The sequence below is a fragment of the Parus major genome, chromosome 1, assembly GCF_001522545.3.
Source record: "Parus major isolate Abel chromosome 1, Parus_major1.1, whole genome shotgun sequence".
NCBI lineage: Eukaryota > Metazoa > Chordata > Aves > Passeriformes > Paridae > Parus > Parus major.
Window position 1 is genome coordinate 7,699,135 of NC_031768.1, and position 19,535 is coordinate 7,718,669.

At 48.3% G+C, this 19,535-nt stretch overlaps 1 protein-coding gene across 9 annotated transcripts in view; it reads left to right on the forward strand.

Annotated features, from left to right (window-relative positions):
• BCOR (BCL6 corepressor) overlaps positions 1 to 19,535 on the forward strand; it is an 82,301-nt gene that overhangs the window by 54,890 nt on the left and 7,876 nt on the right. For 6 of the 9 annotated variants that reach the window (XM_015632506.3, XM_015632500.3, XM_015632494.3 and 3 more), the window contains 5 exons: positions 3,081 to 3,362; positions 3,766 to 4,119; positions 9,604 to 9,932; positions 10,264 to 10,533; positions 16,472 to 16,638. In XM_015632506.3, coding sequence (XP_015487992.1) covers positions 3,081 to 3,362; positions 3,766 to 4,119; positions 9,604 to 9,932; positions 10,264 to 10,533; positions 16,472 to 16,638 — 1,402 coding nt within the window. The remainder of the gene's footprint in view (positions 1 to 3,080; positions 3,363 to 3,765; positions 4,120 to 9,603; positions 9,933 to 10,263; positions 10,534 to 16,471; positions 16,639 to 19,535) is intronic. The other 3 variants (XM_015632532.3, XM_015632543.3, XM_015632521.3) reach the window with 2 other exon arrangements.

Consider the following 19,535-nt stretch of genomic DNA (forward strand, 5'->3'; position numbering starts at 1 on the left):
GGCTGTGGCTCCCCGGCTGTGGCTCCCTGGCTGTGCCAGGGTTGTGACTCCCCGGCTGTGGCTCTTGGGCTGTGGCTCTGGGGCTGTGCCGGGGCTGTGGCTCTGGGGCTGTGGCTCTCTGGCTGTGCCTGGGCTGTGGCTCTCTGGCTGTGGCTCCCCGGCTGTGGCTCTCTGGCTGTGGCTCCCTGGCTGCTCTGGGGCTGCACTCCTGCCTCGATGCAGGGTGATTACACAACCGGGATTAGTGTGCGGAGATGCCGCTTCCCTGATGGTTTTAGCTGCAGCGAGCGGGATTTCAGAGCCGCGTGTGCAGCGGGCGGTCCTTGAGAGGGATTTCTGGCTCGGCGGCTGTGGAGATGGAGCTCTGCTCCCCTGAGGGTCCCTCCCGGGTGTGACCGGCCGCGGGGGCCGAGGTGTCACGGAGCTGCTGGCAGCGAGGGCTGAATTTTGGATGAAGCTCAGTAGGTGTGTGCTGTTCCTCCCAGCATGTGGAGCCCCAGAGGAACGATGACAGTGACAAGCTGTTAGCGAGGGTTCTCCCCTCTTTATTTTTCAGCACATTCTGAGCGAGCCGCGTCCCTGTGCCAAGTCCTCTTGCAGATAGAGGAGGAATTAATCTGCAGCAGGTTGCTTTTAGTGGTGGCAAGCTGGAATTAGCTTGCTGTTTCCTGCAAGCCGTAAAGATTAAGACCATCACCCCCCTCTCCCTACAGCCTGCTACTTCCTTTGACCCTGCAAGAGCTTCTCTGGGAATTGGTCAGGATGTGCCTGCCTTTTCTCAGGCCAGACAGTGTTAGGAGCAGGAAAGCTATCCCAGTGTGGTGACTCTCAGCAAGAACCATGGCGTGTAGCTGTTGGTGCTGCTGGAGATGAGAAGGCTCTAAGCAGGAGTGTGGCTGAGAGTGCCCTTACCTGATCTCTTCAGGGAAAATGACCACAGAAGTATAATGTTTCCTTATGAAAGGAGGAAAATAGCAGACTGCATTAAAAATGTAAAATGAAATCTGATAGAAGCATTTATTTCTATTGTGATACTTAAAACGTGGCTAGGCCAGCTGCTTTTATGCTGTGTGAAACAGGACTGCTGGTGCTTCTGGTGTGGTTATAGGGTACAGCTGTGGGGCGGTGTCCTCATGCCAGATGTGCGAGCATGGGGCGCTGCCAGATTCATTCCGGTCTGGGGGGACTCTGTGATTTAGAGGCACAGTCACAGTAAGCTGAGATACCTGTTCTCTGGAACATCTCAGCGTTGTTGGCTGGAAGAAGTGTGACAAAGTGCATTTTAAAGTCTTGGAAGGAGCATGTGTTGGCCAGACGGCCTTGCGGAGAGGAGCATCGCCAAACAGCGGAACAGCCCGAGCGTCCCGCTCGCCTGCAGAAAATCAGCTTTTGTTTTGATTTTTCTTGGCCGATATCTTGTGCTGTTTCACAAGCAGCCCTGCAGGCAGCTTCCCAAGCAGTGTAAAAATTATGCTGGGGTGTCTTTTGGTGCCCACAAACATTTCCAGAGCCCTTGGTGCTACTTGGAGCCATTTCCAGGTTGTGGTGGAGAGAAAACTCATTAGGGAAGTTTCCCCTCACCACCCCCCAGCCTTCCATTACTGACAACAGGTATTTCGAGGAGGGTCATGAAACCAGGAGGGGTTGGCAGAGCTGTAGGAAGGTGCTGTCAAGATAAGGTGGGATAGAGTTGGGCTGCCTCCAGACACTGCCAGAGGTGGGGGAGGGCACAGGAGTGGAGAAGGGGCTGCAGGGGAGCAGTGTCAGCCCTGATGAGGGGGAAGAGCAGAAGTTGAAGCCCAGGCTGGGACAGGGCAGTAAAAGGGAGTAAACTGAGTAAAAGGGAGAGAGGATCTGCAGGAGGCTGTCGGGAGTCCAGGTAGGAAACCAGCAAGCGTGTTTGCAGGAAGGGAAGTGGGAGAAGGAGGGAAGAACAAGAAGGGGGAAGAGGAAAAGGGACAGTGAGCCATGGGGAAGTAGGATGGAACAGTTTGCCAAACAGCAGCAGAGGTGTGGAGTATTGGTCAGCCAGGAGAACTAAACCACGTGGGAACCCCAGCTTGTTTGTGGGAATTGTAAATAGGAGCTGATTATCTGTGTTGAAGTCTGTACTGCATCTCTGCCTAACCTTGCCTTTGCTAGTTTGGTTAAACCCAAGAAAATAACATTATTCAAGATGGTGATTAAGTGTAATTTTAAATCAAGCATCCATTTAAAATTGCATAGGCTGTCTCTGAATTTGGGCAAACAGTATTGGAGGGAAGCTGAAGTTAGTGCAGGCGAGGCAGCCTGGGTGTTTTTGTGGCTAATTTGTCAGACTAGTTTCTAGTAAGCTTTTCAGAGCTCACCCTCTAGCTATTGCTGGAAATACTCCCTGAAAAAAGTGAGGTCTGTTTTAAAAGGAGGTGAAAGAGATCATGTGAGGTACAGTGACTGGTTGGTTACTTGAAGTGAGGAAGCCTTTTTATAACCTTGGATTCAAGTAGTGCTTTTTTGCAAAATATCACAGCTATTCTTAGTGGTATTTCTGTGTCCGTGTGTGCATGTTCTGTATCCCATTTATATCTCCAGAAGAAGGGATGACTGCCTTTAAGTCAGACTCTGCAATTTGATGGGAGAAGTTAGTGAAAGATTAGGAATTAAGGGAGGACTAATACTTGGTTGTCATCAGAAGGTATTTTTGAACTGGATTGTTACTTGCCAGTTTAGGGGGGGTGAGGTTGCTTTCTGAAGAGGGTTTGTGCTTTCAGTATCTAAAGATGTTTCTTTATTTAAAAAAGCATATTGTGATGTTTCTATGGATACGAGTATAGTGAATATTGTGCTTCTTAAATTAATGTAAAAACAACACAAAGTAGTGTGCATTTGGGGGTTTTGTGCTTAACTATTGAGAAAACTGCTGCCTTAGGCTGGGCAGAGGAGACTTGTTCCCAAGTACAGTTTTGTGTTTATTTGCATGCCTCATGAGCTGTAAGTCGTGAGGGAGATGACATTGAAGAGATCAGAGAGCAAAGCCTTCTCACAATGAATTGTGTCATATTTATTAGGTCTTGTGGTGTTTGTTTGTTTTTTATTTTTAGGTAACTTTACTAGTACAGAAAACAACCGAGGTCACTTTCTTGAAACTCCAGAGGAAAAAGATCTCTCAAATGAGAAATGTTATTTAGAGAGACATTCTGTATATGAAAAGGCAGAAGACCAGCCAACAGAAGATTTTGGCCAACATTCATGTCCACGTCTGGACAGGAAACGTAAACACTCTGGTGAGAGAGTGCAAAATGATGGCAGCCAAAATGAGAGCTTTGTGGATGAACTGCAGGACGAAGTTGTATCAAAAGCAAAAAAGAAGAAGAACTCCAAAGGTAAGGCAGCATTTTGCTTTGGTCTCTCTCAAGGAATGTCTTGTGAAAGGAACGTCCCTTTGGCTTAATGTGTTTCCATTTTTGAACTTGCTAGTTACTAATGTGAGCACTGTCATTTCACTTTTAAATTATATATATGTATATATATGTATGTATATATATGTGTATATATATATGTATATATAAAAAAACCAAACTTGGTATGTAAGGATAAAACACTAGTCATTGGACACTGTAGCCACAGCAGTGTGAGTTACTGTAGTGCATGTAACCCTTAATGAGCGAAGCTTTAAAATGCATAGTGTGGTGGTAAAGCTGAGACTATATGCCCCGAAAGTGAAATGTAGCTTTTGTTTTAAGTTGAGGGGGCTTTTTGATTAATTTTTAGTTATTTTTCCATTAGATGACTGGCCTGAGAGGGAAATGACAAACAATTCCTCTAACCACTTAGAAGAGCCCAATTGTAATGAGGTGACCAACCTGAAGGTGTGCATTGAATTAACAGGGCTCCATCCCAAAAAGCAGCGTCACCTGCAGCATCTTAGGGAACTATGGGAGCAGCAGGTGTCACCAGAGAGATCCCCGTCCGGCAAGTTGGGCCGGCAAAGCAGGAAAGATTTAGCTGAGGCTGTTCAGCCAGAGGCCACTGCAAAGGTCAAAGACTTCACAGAAGAAAGGCACACCAAGAAAAGGTCAGAGGCCAAAAGCAATAGAAGTTGGTCTGAAGAGTCCCTCAAAACAAGTGACAATGAACAAGGTATGCAGAGACTACTAGGGAAACCAGCTGGCTTTAGCATTTACAGTGACGCATGCTGCCACCGATGTTAAGGAATTGTCGAGAGTTTTTTCTTCTTTCTTGTTTTTTTTTTGAATTATATATATTTCTGTAGATGTCCACCTTTATAAAGACTGACACCTCTTCTTTAAGAACTTTACTGTAGCTGATATTTGTCAGACAAGAAAACGTGTTTGTGTATGTGTGTGTAACTATGTGTTTGTGTGTGTGTGCGTGTGTGTTTTGGCTTTAAATATTTTCGTAGATGATGTGAAGATGAAGTTTATAACTCTAGAGGAGATCTGGGGAGGGCACAGAATGTGGGCATGCTTTTGGGGGAGAGAGAGGGAGCAAATGGGCTGCTAGTTGGTGTAAGGGTGTTTAATGTTTAACCACACACAGGATTTGAGGGGCTGTGAGCTTCTGAAATAGCGTCAGCACAGCTATAGCAGCTCTTGATCTCGGGAACCCAACACCTCCAGCACCCTCAGCACTGCTGGCTTCCCCTGCCTTTCCCAGGCCATATGCTCAAGAGCAAAGCTCATTGTCCTCCTGACAAGGATGCTTTGCTGGTTCTGAGCACATCCTGTAAACCCCTTTCACCCCACTTCCCGGCCCCTTGGCAGAGGTCTTCCAGAAGCTCTCTCTTGAGGGATTGCTTCCTCAAAGTGTATCAGCTTTCCTTGACTTGTTTTTGGCTTCTTCTTTCCCCCTCACTCCACTTCCTCCTTTCCCCATCCTCCCTCCCATTTCTGTTGTTTCCCTATCCTGGGGGAGAGCCCGTGGATACAATCCACCAAATTTTCATTGGGATGGACAGGTCACTCTCCTGTCCTCACTGTCCTCAGTCCCTGGGCACATTTTCTGCGATGTTTTTCTCCTTCCCCACAACATTTTGCTGCTGTAGCCTTGCTGGAGAACTGATGGGGAATGGAATCAAACAGTCGACAGGGAAAATCCCCTTTTCTGTTTTCTCTTTTCCTGCTCTTACCTCTCCAAGCCCTCTGCTTGTTTTTGAGGAAAGACTATTTCTGGGAGCAGGAGCTCCATGTATAGCATTTGGGCTCCTTCCTCCTTCACAAACCTGGGAGCTTCATCGACTGGAAGACATTCACGTTCCAGCTGGCCTAACTTGTAGTTTAGCTGAGATCCCCTTAAAAGAGAGAAGCAAGAGGAGAGTGGATCCTCTTGTCCCACACCATAGAAAGGACCCAGTCCAGATCATCCTGTGCCAGTGAGGATTTTCCTTGGTAGTGTCTGTGAAACAGTCAAGGCAAAAGTATCAGCTTCCCTTTGGTCCTGGAGCTCCTTATCTGTCCTTCTCCTTGGTATGATTTTCTAAGGGCAGAAACCCCCGAAGTTTGATGCTTATTGATGGGGAAGGTTCTCCAAAAGAATTTGTGGAGCAGGAGATCAAAACTTGGTTTAAACAGAGCTTTGACTCTTACTTCCTTGCTTTATGTGCTGCCTTGGCGAGCATGGTATCGGCTCAGACACCCGTGCCCCTCACCTTTGTACTTTGAGAGAGAGATACCTTGTAGAGATTAAACGAGGGTCACTAACAAGAAGCTGTATTGTGTAAGGATGCTCTCACTTTCCCCTGCAATGCCTCCTGTGGCAGTGACAGGCTCATGGCTTCAGGAAAGAAAAAGAGGTGGATCCCAATTTATGCACCATTCCCAAAGGCGTTCAGGTCCAGTTGCCCTGTGGATATGAAAAAAACTCTTGGGTTTGGAAGCTGCTGTAAAACCATAAACTTGACTAAATTGTGCCCTGCTGTTACAAAGCGTTGCAGCAAAGACACTGAATATCATTCAGATAATTTTGCTGGTGCTTCTCCAGCCCTGTTGAAGTGTAAACTTTTGAATCTCCTTGTTCTTAATTGACTGGGATAAGGACATTTTTCCCCACTGTGTGACAGAGCATCCTCTGCATGACAGTCTTAAGGGGACAGAGACTTCCAGCTTGTCTGTCTTGCTCAGGACTAGTCAGACTTTTCTTAAGCAATATGAGAATATACACTGTAACTTGTAGCCTGTTTTTTTTTTAGTTTGGGGCTGGGAACAGCTGTTCTCTGTGCTCAAGCACTGCTGCAGTTGTGGCAGTCTGTGCTGCTGGGCAGCAGGTTGTATCCCAAGGAGCAGGCTGTAACAGGACGTGGGGGTTGCCTCTGTGCCTCTGAAGCCTCAGTCTAACACTAGCAGGATGATTTGCCACTCCTGCCTGCAAATCTCTGGGAATGTGGAGATTTCTGACTTCTGGGCTTGTTACCCCTGTTTATCCAAAAAGTGTGAGCAGCAGGTCGAGGGAGGTGATTCTGTCTCTGCTCTGCTCCTGTGAGACCCCCACCTGCAAATCTGTCCAGCTGTTGGGCTCCCAACATGGGAAGAATGTGGACCTGCTGGAGTGGATCCAGAGGGGGCCATGAAGAAGATCAAGGGGCTGGATCACCTCTGCTATGAAGACAGGCTGAGGGGAAGGGGATGTTAGGATTGTTCAGCCTGGAGAAGAGAAGGCTCTGGGGAGACCTTTTAGGCATCTTCTAAAACCTGAAAGAGGGCTGTAAGAGAGCTGGAGAGGGACTTTTGACAAGGACATAACAACCTGGTCTAGTGGAATGTGTCCCTGCCCATGGCAGGGGGTTTAGAACTGGATGATCTTTAAGGGATGATCTCCTTTCAAACCCTAAACCATTTTATGGTTCTGTGATCCTGGGTCTATGGGGTGCTGCAGGTCCATGAACATGGGGATACTGCCTCCTCAGGGCATCACACTGCTTGCCCAGCCCTGTGACCAAGACAGAAGCCACGACCTGTGCTGGGGTCCCAGCTGAGCAATAACCCCGTGCTGCTGGCAGTGCAGTGATGCTCCCCCGGGAGCTGCAGCCGCTCACGCGCTGCGAGGAGAAAGCCCGAACAGCACGGAAGCAAAAGCCCCGAGGAGAGGAGCCAGGAGGATCTCACCCACTGGGAAGCCTGTGCCAGCCCCTCGGAGCTGCCTTGGGCTGCAGGCAGTGTGGTGGCCGCGGGCTTGGCAGGCAGGAGGAGGCAGCTGCTGGGGTGGGAGCTGAACAAGCGAGCATTCAGGTGACGCGGCAGCAGCTGCTTTTCCGCGCGGACCTCTCCAGCAGCCCGCTCCTGCGGGAAGGGAAACAGGTCCTGCTCTGAGTCAGACTTGCCACAACCCACATCAGTCAGAGGCCTGAGTTTTTTGGGGTTTTTGGTTTGGGTTTTCTTTTTTTTTTTTTTTCCATGGATATTTAGGTATATTCCTGCTCACTCTTGTTTTTCTTCTCTCTTCACGTGGTCAGAAAGATGGGGTGGGATTCTGGGATTAATCACTTGCTGCTTTTCTGCTCCTGTTGTCTTGCCTTTCCCAGGCTGATGCTTGGCTTTTTATGTGTAGTGCTGGTGTCTTGCAGTGTTACTGATCCTGAAGCTCCTGGGTGCAGAGCACAGCTACTCTCCATCTCTTAGCTCCGGTGCACGTTTAGTCTGGTGCCTGCTGTCACCACTGTGGAGGGTCAGAGTGAAGCACAGAGTTGATGTGGAGTTTGCAGGCACACTTCACATCAGGACTACACATTTTTTGTGGTGATTAAACTTCTGCTTTCAATGCCTCGGCATCTCTGCATGGGAAAGCCTGCAGTTCTTTGAGATAAGCTTCCTGTGGTTTTTTTCCCTCCATCCTTTCAGTGTTTCTGTCCTTCTCCAGACCTGTGAGTTTTACATTCTATTGCAGTTTTTCTGCATGCAGCTGTTTTGTTCATTTGCACTCACCAGAGCTCCTCAATGTTGCTTTCCATCTTTTCCATCTTCTATTTTTTTTCTTTAGTAAGTGATTAAGTAGGTAATGATGGTACTTCTGTACTGGAATTGGGCTTTTCACATGCTACTCAATTAGGTTAGTTGGGAATGTGAACATGAAACACTCCTTACTTGGTGCTGTCTACAGAGTTGGAAAGACAGCCTTGCATCCATAGGCTCAGCCTATGACTAGGTGCCTTCCTTCAATTTTACAAAGCCTGAAAAACTTACATGATTTTTGCTGAACAATCTGCACATCATGTGTCCCATAAATTCCCTGACATCTGCTTGGCAAGCCGTGGTATGTGTCTTTTTCTAGAAAGTGGCTCAAAAGAACTGAGGGATTTCTGTTTTCATCCTTAATCTAGAAAGCCTTCTGTGAGTTGCTTTCACAGATCTATTTAAAGGAAGACTGAAGTGTGAAACTGCCCACCAAGAGGATTCTAGATTTTATTTTCTGTTTTACCAACTGGTTCTGGACCAAATCTCTCTAAGTCAGGGTATCTCTCCCCTGAGCACCTGCTTATTTGCTCCTGCCATCTCTTCTGTTCTGAAAGTAGCATCACTTCAGAGACTTCTCAGAGCAAGGAAGCCTCTTCCAAGTTCTTAAAGTTTTTTACACACCTTCTCTTGGTGGTGTGGTATTGTTTGGCTGAAATGTCCCTTCCTTTCCTGCAACCTTTAATTTTTCTGCAGAGGAGTTGGTTCTGAGGTCACCTCAATTCTCCTCCCAAGGGAAATTCAGAATATAAAAAGTCAACTTTCCTGTCCTTGTTTTGTTGTAAGCCTGCTTGCACTCTGAAAAAAACCCCAAAACTAACCATGCTTTTTGCATGTGGCCCAGATTGTGGGATCCAGCTTGTTGGAGCTAACCCCCAAAGAAAACCCAGCCCTGCCAGTATCCTGCCACAGGCAGCAGAGCACCGGCCTTACTGTCCCAATGTCCCAGAAAGACTCATTTCTGAATGGAGTTCTTGGGGAGAAAAACATCTGATTGGTTTTCCTGCAAAATCCCTGTGCTTTCTGATGGAGAGCTTGCACAGAGCTTCTGTAGGGACAGCTGCTTGAGTAGTCTTCTCTTGGTTTGTTTTTGAAGTCTAAATGCTGCCGAGGAGGTGTTCCCTGTCTTATGGCTGTCTTGGGGCTAAGCTCAACATGCCCACCTGTGCTGTCCCATTAAAATCTGATCCATTCTCCCACCTTTCTTCCTGTCCCCTCTTCCCTGGCCATCCCTGTGTCTGCACTTGCACCCCACTGAGAGGAGCCGGGCTGGGCCCAGGCTGCTGGAGGAGTTGGTTCCCCTTCAGACCAGGCAGTCCTGGGTAAGGAGGCGAGTTTTTCCCTGCAGCTGTTCCACTCTGCCCGTGGTGGTCGGGCTGTGGCACTGCCAAGCTGGCCTGGCACGCGTCCCCAGGGCCCTGGCGCTGCCCGGCACCTGCGCGGGGCATTTCATTCAGGGATTTTTATTAGAGCCCGAGAAGCGTTAGCTTCAACGGGAGAGATGCTATTTACAGTTTGGATGTGGAACGCTTAAAATATTAATGATTTGAAAATGTAATTGTAGATCTCTTAAGCAGCCGAGGAGCTTGTGTTAAGTGCTAGCAATGCATTTTCCGTTTAACGCACCATGCGATGTGTAATGCCTTTCCTTCCCATTTAGGCTTGCCCGTATTCCCGGTGTCTCCGCACATGAAGAGCCTTTCATCCACCAATGCAAACAGCAAAAGGCAGGCTCAGCCAAGCTGTACTCCAGCCTCGAGGTTGGCTGCCAAACAGCAGAAAATTAAAGAAAGCCGGAAGACAGATGGGCTGTACACAGACGAAGAGGAGGATTTCCAACATGCATCCCTGCTGCCGAAATACAGCGAGTGTGAGAAGCCATCAGGGAAACGTCAGTGTAAAACAAAACATTTGGCACTGCAGGAGAGGAGAAGGAGGTCATCTCTGACAGGGGATGACACCACAGATATCGAAAATGCTGAAGATAAGGTATCTTTATTTAGACTTAATTGTCCACCGGCCTCAGAGAAGGCAGAGCCAGCTTGCTTAAAACTAACGCACTGTCGTGCATGCGGGGTAGCGGGGATTGCGTTCAGATTTGTCTGTGGATGCTTTGCACATTTTGTGTTTGCTTTTCGTAACCTTAGTTGAAGGCACTGTTGCAGAGGTGAAGCATCTTGTGTTTAAAAAGCTGTAGCTGGTCTTCCTTTAAAAATTAAACACGAGTAGAAAAGTGTAATTCCTTGCTGACAAAATGCAGTCCCATCACTGTGCCGTGCAAACAAAGATTAAACCCCCCCCACCGTAATGGTTTTGACAGGTAACGGTAACGAGGAAAGTCAGGAAGCGACCGGAGCCGACTTCAGACTGCGACTCCTCTCCAGCCAAGCCGTACGAGCAGAAGCCGTACGAGCGCCTGCAGCAGACGCCCTCGCTGCTCCCTCTCCCGCAGCCTGCACAGCTGCCCATCGCCAGCCCCCCGCCGGAGACCACCCCCAGCCGGCCGATGCCGCCCGAAGCGCGGCGCCTGATCGTCAACAAGAACGCGGGGGAGACGCTGCTGCAGCGGGCGGCACGCCTGGGCTATGAGGTGAGGCTCCCTTGGTGCCCTGGGGGATGATGGTTTTTTTGGTTGTGGTTTTTTTTGGTTTTTTTTTGGTTTTTTTGGTTTTTTTTGTTTTTTTTCTTTTGAAATTTCAAAAGTTAAAATCCTCTTCCCGGTTTTATAGGTGGGAAATTCTGCGATTTAGCAGCTTTCGGTTGGGTCGTTGAAACTTGTAGCCCCCATTCCCCTGATGCTTTCCCTTCCCTGGTGTGTGGGGTTTGGAGGCAGGTTGCTGTGGGAATGACTCCACACCACTGCTGGGTCAGCTGGCAGGGATGTGGGGTGAGCACCATCCCCTGGGAGTGAGCAAAGGGTAAAGTTTTATTGGGAACCCTCACTTCCCTTCAAATATAAACCATCTGCAAACAGAACGAATGTCTTTTTTTTTTTCCCCTCCCAAGTAATCTTTATGGTGATCTTTAATGAGCTGTATGTTTTCTGCTTTTGTTGTTTGTGAAGAGCGTGTAGTTTAGGAGAAGGGTTTTATTTTTGTTCTTCTCTCCAAGGAGTATCTGGTATGTGACACAGGATGTAGCACTTGGAGTGTCCTCTTGCATGATCAGACGCTTCATAGGAGCACTCTGCATGCTTTATACTCGGCGTCTGGAGCTGCTTGGTGTAGCTGGAACAATGTTGACTAATGAAAGGGGCCCCCTGTTGCTACAAAAATCAGAAACTGATGAATCCCTTAGCTCTGCCGTTTTGAAGCACACTTTTATTGGGGAAATACGGACATGTAGGTATGAGCGTCGTTGTTGCTCGATTTCAGATCTGGTGCAGCGGTGTTTCATTGCAGGGAGTGATGGCTGGGCATGGCTGTAGGGTTTGCTGTCCTGCTGAGAGGGCTGCTTGGACCTTGCAGCTGGGCTTGAGCCCCACATGGGAAGGTGGCATCAGCCCAGATCCAGGTGGGGCCTGCCCAGCCTTGGGGATTTGCTGAAACCTTGAAATGCCCTTTTTATAGCTGGAAAGAGCTTTGTGTGGAGCAAGACCTTGTCCCGCTCTGGAAGGCAGGGTTTATTGGAAAGGTTTTGTTTACCTTAGACAAAGGCTTCTTCTAACCCAGGGCACTTCATCTCTAGCTGGGAGAGGTGTTTGTTACAACAGTGTTATGGTATTCTCTGATTGAAATGGTTTGATTTTCTGTGGGTGCAAAATCAGAATGTTCTGTAGCATGTGCTCCAAGCTACTGGTGTGCATCTTCTTCCTGCATGGGGTCTGTCAGGGTGAGTATGCTTGGGCACTTGGCTGTCTGTGCCCAGCACCTCTGCTGAGCACAGCTCAATGGGAGCAGTTCCCAGACTTGGTGATGGGCTGATGTCTTGCTCAAGCAGGGGCCCAGAGCTGTCCATTTGCTCTGAAAGCAGCAATCTCTGCTATCAGATTGGCTGGTTGCAGAAAGCTGGGGGAACATCCAGCCTCACCATGGTGTGGGTAACATTGTGTGCCATCATGCCTTCCTGTTGTCAGCTGGTTGGGGATTTTCATTTTCTGACTTGAATTCACCCAAAAGTCAAGTGAATACCATATTTTTAATAGGCTTTAATATTCAGCTTGTTTGATTGGATTGTTCAGGTGATGTTGGCGGTGCACCAGTTGGTTCTGTTGCTGGTAGAATGCAGGGCAGGGAAAGAGCCCAGTCCATGCACCCAAAGTGCTACCAGAATCCGATGTTGTCTGTGTTTAAGGCTCAGAGGGGTGGGTGTCTGTTCCACTCTGTCAGAGCTCTGTTTGAGCTGTGATAGTTTGATCATCCTTGGAAGCTCCATAGCTGAGGGGTTTTCCTGGATACCATGAGACTACTGGAGTTAGTAGAGAGCGGAATTTCCTCTGTCTGCACAAAGAATGAGAATGGCCAAGAAGTAAGAAAATTATTTAAAAAAAAAAAAAAAAAAAAAAAAAAAAAAAAAAAAAAAAAANGAAGAAAAATCTGGATGAGTCAAGATATTACACTGATCTGTGACCTGTGGCAAGTACCCAGGTCAGTTTTCTGCCACCCCTGTTCTCAGGGCAGCAGCCTCTGGTGGGCACACGGGGGCTTCCCTGGCTGCTGCGATGGCAGCCCGGTGGCCCTTTGCCAGCTCGGAGGCAGGGGAGGCAGGGGAGGCAGGAGTTTGCATCGTCAGGGCCACAGAGGGAGCCGAGTGCTGATTCAGGACTGGAGCTGGAAGCGGCTGGCACCGCAGGGCACCACCGAGCCCTGGCAGGAATGCTGTATGGCCCTGAGACCGGATGAGCTCGTGCCTGCCCTTGGCAGCCTGCCTGCCTTTGCAGCAGGGATGCCCTGAGGCTGTGCAGAGATCCCACTCCAAACCCTTCAGCACACAGAGGTGCTGGCAAGCTCTGTGTATCGCTCCTGGACCCATGGGGAGCCCAGATGCTGCGAGGCCACGAGCCTGTGTCCTGCTCTCAGTGCCACGGTGCAGATGTGCCCCAGATCACCGCAGGAAGCAGGAGGAGAGCGGATACGACTTTGTGTGTAAAGCTGACGCGAGTGTGAAATGTCGAAGGACAAGTGTGGCTTGTGTCTGGTCAGATAAATTGCAGGGCTGCAGCCAGCAAGGCTACTTAAAGACTGTGCAGCAAATGGTCTTCTGCCCTGGAAATCCCTGATGAAGCTGGTGGGAAGCTTTGCCTTTCCCTTCCTAGGCTTCTGTGGCAGGCCATGCTTCAGCAGGATGTTACCAAGCCATCCCAGTGTATGGCCGCTCTCGAATCCATCCTGCTTTCCCCATTTGAAACAAATGACTTGAGATAATGGTAGTCTTAAAACTGTAATTTACTTTTTGTGAAGAGGGAATTACAGGGAGTGTAGAGTCTTTTTGGGAGAAAAATTACAAAAGGCTTGTGTAATGAATTTGATGTGAGAGGAAACACTGGCTGTCTTTCTGCTGCATGTTGCTTTTTGGATGTGCTGGTTTTGGCTGGGGTAGGGTTAATTCTCTTCCCAGTGACTGGTATGGGGCAGTGTTTTGGATTTGTGCTGAACACTGAGATGATAATATAGGGATGTTTTTGTTACTGCTGAGCGGGGCTTACACAGAACCAAGGTCTTTCCTGCTTTTCCTACTGCCACACTGGTGAGGAGACACAGCCAGGACAGACCCAGACTGACCAAAGGGATATTCCAGACCATCTGACACCACGGCTCAGTGTATAAAGCTGGGGAGGGAAGGGGGGGATGTTTGGAGTGATGTTGTTTTTCTCCCCAAGTCCCTGATAAGTGGGATGGGGGCCCTGCTCTCCTGGAGACGGGTGAACCCCTGCCCAGCCATGGGAAGCACTGAATGAATTCCTTGTTTTGCTTTGCTTGTGTGCATGGCTTTTGCTTTCCCTATTAAACTGTCTTTATCTCAGCCCACAAGTTTTCCACCTTTGACCCCTGTGATTCTCTGATTCTCCCTCTGGTCCTGCTGGTGGGGGAGTGAGTGAATTGGCTGTCTGGGGCTTGGCTGGGGTGAAACCATGACAGTGGACTAGGAAAGTTCCCTCATCAGTTTGTTATTAAATCCTTCCTGGGAAGGCAGGCAGTGAAATTAGCGGGATGTGTGATAGGGAGTTAAAGCACATGTGAGGGCAGGGCTTATCCAGGCATGGGGAGTTCCCAGTGCCACTGCCACAGGAGCAGAATCTCCAGAGCACCATCCTGTCCCTGCACAGCTCCCGTAGGGCTCCTGAATCCTGCCCAGGAGTGGACATCACTTGAGGGGTTTGGTGTGATGCTGGGGAAATGTTAAGGCTCAGCGAATAACGCCTGACCCAAGGGCTGTGTTCCCAGGTTGGGTGTGGGGGAATAGAGCTCCTTGGGGCCTGGGGGGTGCTCTGGACCTCTTCCCTTGGAAAAGGAGTACATAAGAAGGGCAGCTCCTTGCCTATGAGGATGGACCATGCATATGCGCAGAAGTGCATACCTGGACATTGCTTTTTTGCAGTTTGGCTAAGAAGCTGCAAGCAGCAGAGTGGAGGTGTCTGGTTGTGTTCTAGTTTGACTCTGGATTAACTGTGAGTGATTTTCAGAATGCTGGTTTAAATAGAGCACCTGAACAGGCATTAAATTGCCCTGTGGCACTCTCACAGCCTTCCCCAAGCCTTAGCGAGAAATGCTTGTGAAACCAAAAGTGTGTTTGTGGCACCACATGTTCCTGTATTTGGCAGTGGTGGCTAATTTTTTTGTAAATTGAATAAATCATGTTAAAAAAAGTTAATGAGGCATTTAATTAATTAACAATGTAGAGTTTTATGGTCTTTATGGTTACATTTTGTGGTTAATGACATTCTTCTTATAGCCTCTTAACACAGAATTGCCCGACAAAATTAGCTTTTTTGTCCAGTAGTAGGTATTCCACCCTAGGACAAGCCTTTCCTTTTTACAAAAATAGATGAAACATCTTTTATTTTGAGTTGCAAAGTCTATTTTAAATGGTAACTGCATGCTAAAAGTGGTGCTGAATACAGCAGCTGCTTCTGCTACCTATATCCGTCTGCTAATTTGCCTGGCAGGGTGGTCTGGTTTTGAGGGAAAATTCGTACCTCCGGAGTATAATTTTGCACAGCCCTTTCTTACGGGCTTGAGCATGTGCAGGGTAAAGAGCATCCATTCTGGATGGATTTTTTGCCTTTGGGCTGATCAGCAGGAGCGTTCAGAGCCCCTGTTTGGTGGGAGGTGGGGCTGTGGGGGTCCCGGTGGTGGGGACATTGGGACAGGTGGGTGCATCCCCCGTGGCTGGAGGTGGAGGGGATGCTCTGGAGCATGGGACAGGCAGCTCATTAGCTCTCAACTCTAGCCTGCTTGATGAGGGCCTGCTAAAAGAGCAGCTTCATGCTGTATCCTGGATACCGGCTCTCGAGTCAGGTGTACCCAGAGCACAGATTATTGCGGGCTTTCCGGTTTATTTTGAAACGGGAGGAATAAATGCACTGCGCCCGACGTCATTTTATTCTCTTCTTTTGGCAAAACAAGCACTCGCCCCCTCCGTGCCGTATCTGGCTTTGCAAGGATGTCACTCAAATGCAAAATTAATGGTTTACCACTAATCTGGGAACTGGGGGCTATTTTGTGCGCTGAGCATCTCTTAGAAATGTGTTTTGTTTTGTTTTGCCCTCTTTTGCATCCGACACAAGTCGAGGAAGAGTTGCACCATCCTAAATTTTCGGTTGAGTGATGGAGCAGTCATTGTTCCAAGGCTGCATGGCAGCGCAGAGCTGAGCCTGGCCCAGGCTCTGGAGCGTGGTGTATTTGACTGCAAGATGAATTATGTTAAATTCACATGGCTTCCTGCAGTGCCGGGCTCGTTATTGGAACCTGGCGCCTGGCTTTACTTCTGCATACAGAAAACTGGGGTGGGTGAAAATGGGATTTCCCCGATCTCGATAGAGCCAGGCTGGGTTTTGTTTGCTGATAGCAAACCATCCTTTGTGTGTCTTAAATGTGTTTTGTTTCGGGTCATGCACTTTTTCTTTTTAAAATCAAACTGACGTTGGCTGTGCTGCTGTTGCACTTGCAGAATTTTCTGTTAAAAAGATGCAGATGTAAGAGTAACAACCTTCCCACTAGCTTTACATGTAGAAGTTCTCAGAAGTGGAACGTTGTGAGTTCTGTCTGTGAAATTTTTATGTTCTCCCTCTGTGACGATTCCTGATATTGGGGGTTACAGGGTCCTGCAGAGCATGGAGCTCTCAGTGTCTCTTTGACCAAATGAGTCTGCTTAGGGAAGTTGTGGTCTCTGCTGTGTCTCCTGAACAGACGGGACTGTCAACAGCTCCCCTTTTTATTTTCTTTCTGACTGACCCATCTCATAGAGGGTAACTTAACATATCACGGGGATTTTGTCTTTAGCCCGCTTTTCCTTCAAGCAGAGAAATCTGCGCATTTACACAGCAAGAAATAACTCGATGTTCATGTATTTTTCCTTTCTGTTTCCAGGAAGTGGTTCTGTATTGTTTGGAAAGCAAGGCGTGTGATGTGAATCATCGTGACAACGCGGGTTACTGTGCCCTGCACGAGGCCTGCGCCAGGGGCTGGCTGAGCATCGTGCGGCATCTCCTCGAGTACGGCGCGGATGTCAACTGCAGCGCGCAGGATGGGACCAGGTTAGCAGCACCCCCGGCCCTGCACCGCCTCCCTTCCCTCTGTGCCTCTCCTTCAGCCTCCCCTTGTCCTGCCTCCCCACCCCAAACACTCAGAGCAGGTAGCGCTGCCTTGCTGCTGGCCCTCGGGCAGGGGCGCGCAGTGCTGCGTGACCTCCTCTGCTCTCCGCTTAATAAAGCACTGGGGACACGCTTCTGTTGTGACTTGAGTTCAGCGTAATTCCTTTTTTCTTCTGGGAATTTTAATAAGTTGTGCTTTGGTTGGTTTTTGTTCGTCAGTGGAATTGCCAGCTGCAGGGCAGGAAGGAGTGATACTTGAGCTGCAGCCCTGCTCATGTGCCCTCCAGGTCCTTTGAGTTGTGCCAGAAGAGTGGAGTTTGCCTTGTTAGCAGGGTTACTTTTGAGAGCACTTCAGCCTTTTGTGGCGGTCGGGTGTGCGAGTCCTGTATATGCTGTATAAAAATGTTGTTTGCTGAACTGTTAAACTATCTGCTCATTTGATATTTCGGATTTAGTTTTTCTTTTTTATCCTTTTTTTAATCCCGAATTAGCCTTTTTTTTTTTTTTTTTTTGTTTCCTTCACAGAATGGTGGGGGTGCTTAGTTCCTGTGCTGGCAGAATAGATAACGAGCTTTTCTTTTTAGCTTTGTGGATAAAAAAATGCTGCTCCGGACCTTTTTTTAAACCTTCTTGTGTATCTCCTAAAGCACCTCTTTGACCACCTCTGTGAGGCTGACCTTGGGGTAACTCGTCCTAAGCATATGCAGAGCATTATTCAGTCTGTGCATTTTGGGGACAGGTCGCTTTGTATTCTTCGAATCTCCTGCAGCTTGTTATCTTAAATGGTTTATCTCCTTCCCTATCACCATCCAAATAGCCAGGGAGGTAAAATTAGCGTAACTAAGAGCCTGCTTCTTTTGTTTTTAAGCTCTTTATTTATTAACTTGGGAAGGGAGGAGTCAGGAAAACAAAAAGAGGTCTGGTTGGGATGGTCCATTAAAAATCCGTGATGGTCCATTGTTCCCGGCCCATCACCAGCCCATCAGAGCCCAAAGGAAAGCTTTTTGGAGAAACATTAAAACCCCTACTGGATTGTCAGATTCCTGCTCTGTCGCCCAAGTCTTTGTAAGGGTTCTGAGTTCAGGCTGACACAAACAGCCTCGCATTTTCTGCTGCCTTCAGCTTTAATACCTGACCTGTGCAACAGCGGTGAGTTACCGCAAAAGAATCCTAAATTATTTTTGTCGCACTCGCTGGAATAACCTATATAGAAAATTATCCCTGGGAAGTGTCTGAGCAATCTTAATCACCCGCCAGTTCAGAGTCCACCTTTGATTTCTAGTCACAGATGGAGCTGATTTTCAAGAAAGAAACTTGGCCGGTGTACCCTGAAAAGTTGTTTTTGGGAAAATGGATTTTAGAAGTGAACATAATGATGATCTGATCATAGATGGTAATGTCAGAACTCAGCGTGCTGTTGCCTCTCTTTTCTGAGGGCAGACTTACTTTTCATTTGGAAAGCTGCCCAACAGACAGCAAGAATCCAAAACACAACTATTATACAGAGGAAAGATGGTCTGAGTTGGGCAGGACAGAGAGCAGAAGCTTCTGTAAGGAACTTTGGATCTGTGTCATGCACTGCCTTTTGGCAGGATCGAACTTCTCTACTTCTCTGTCTCTGTAGAGTAAGTCAGGACATTCATAAGGTAAATCCCGTTTCTCTCTTGAAAGTTTTTCTCCTTTAAATTTTACAAGGGAAGATGTGTCAGTCTTCCTCAGCTGTGTGGCAAAATTAAATTAAATTCCAGATCATGTTCGACCCTTAGAAATACAGTAGTCTTAACAAGAACAACAACAAAAAAAACCCCAAACCAAAACCCAAAAAGCACATCATCAAAGACTTGTCCTTCTCCCCTGCTTTTTTAATGACTCTGAATATGCTTTTTATTTTCCCCTCTGCCACCACCTGTCGGAAGGTACTTTTGGTCGTGCTGTGGAAGCTGTGAAGCCTGCAGACAGCGGCAGTGGGTGTGTGTGGTTCTGTTCAGCCTGTGGATTTGGAGGAGTGATGTGGCTGCGGTGCAGCTGTGAGCACAGCTGTGCTGGTGAGGCAGCTCGGGGGTCACCTGCAGCTCTGGGCTCTGTGCCTTGCTGCCTCTGCCGTCAGCTTTTTAGAGGACACCCTGAAAAGTTGTGAGGATAGGGCTTTGGTCTGTCCAGGATGTCCGTGTGGGTGTGAAGGATGCGGGAAAGTTCTGTGGAGTTTGTGGATCTCTCTCGGTCCTGCCTGAAGTGCTGCGAGTGCTCTCAGCTGCGTGCTGGCTTTGCACCGTGTGTTTTGGGATGAGGCAGGCGTTCAGCCTCTGGTTCCTCATGGTATCAGAAATCCCGGTGAAGCCAGAAACAAACAAAATCGCCAGGCTGGTGTAGGGGCAGGGAGGAGACAGTGTTTGGGGGTGTAGGAGTGGTGCAGTCCTTCCCTTTACCCCGGCTCGGCGCAGGATGTTCCTCTCTGCCCTATTCACAGCACATCTGGCCAGGCTAAATGTGGTAGGTCTTGGATGTTTTTCCCCTTAAACTCTATGCTGATAGACCACATGCAGTGCCTGCAGACCCTGAATACACAAGCACTCTGCTGCTCAATTAGTGCCTAATCAAAGATTATTGTAGAACCCGGAGATCTTTAAGACCTGTCTCCGAGGTGCTGCAGTCACTAAGGGCTCTTAATCGTCTTACCTATAAATAATAATAGACCGTGCTTAAGAGGTGAGAGCTTCCCTTCCCTGACAGGACCCCACTAAGTGCAGTAGCTCGACTAGGGGTGTTGGAGCTGGCATTAGCAAGGCTGTTTGCCGCCTGTATTTGGCCTTATCTTGCTGTTCTCCTCTTACCTCTGCGCC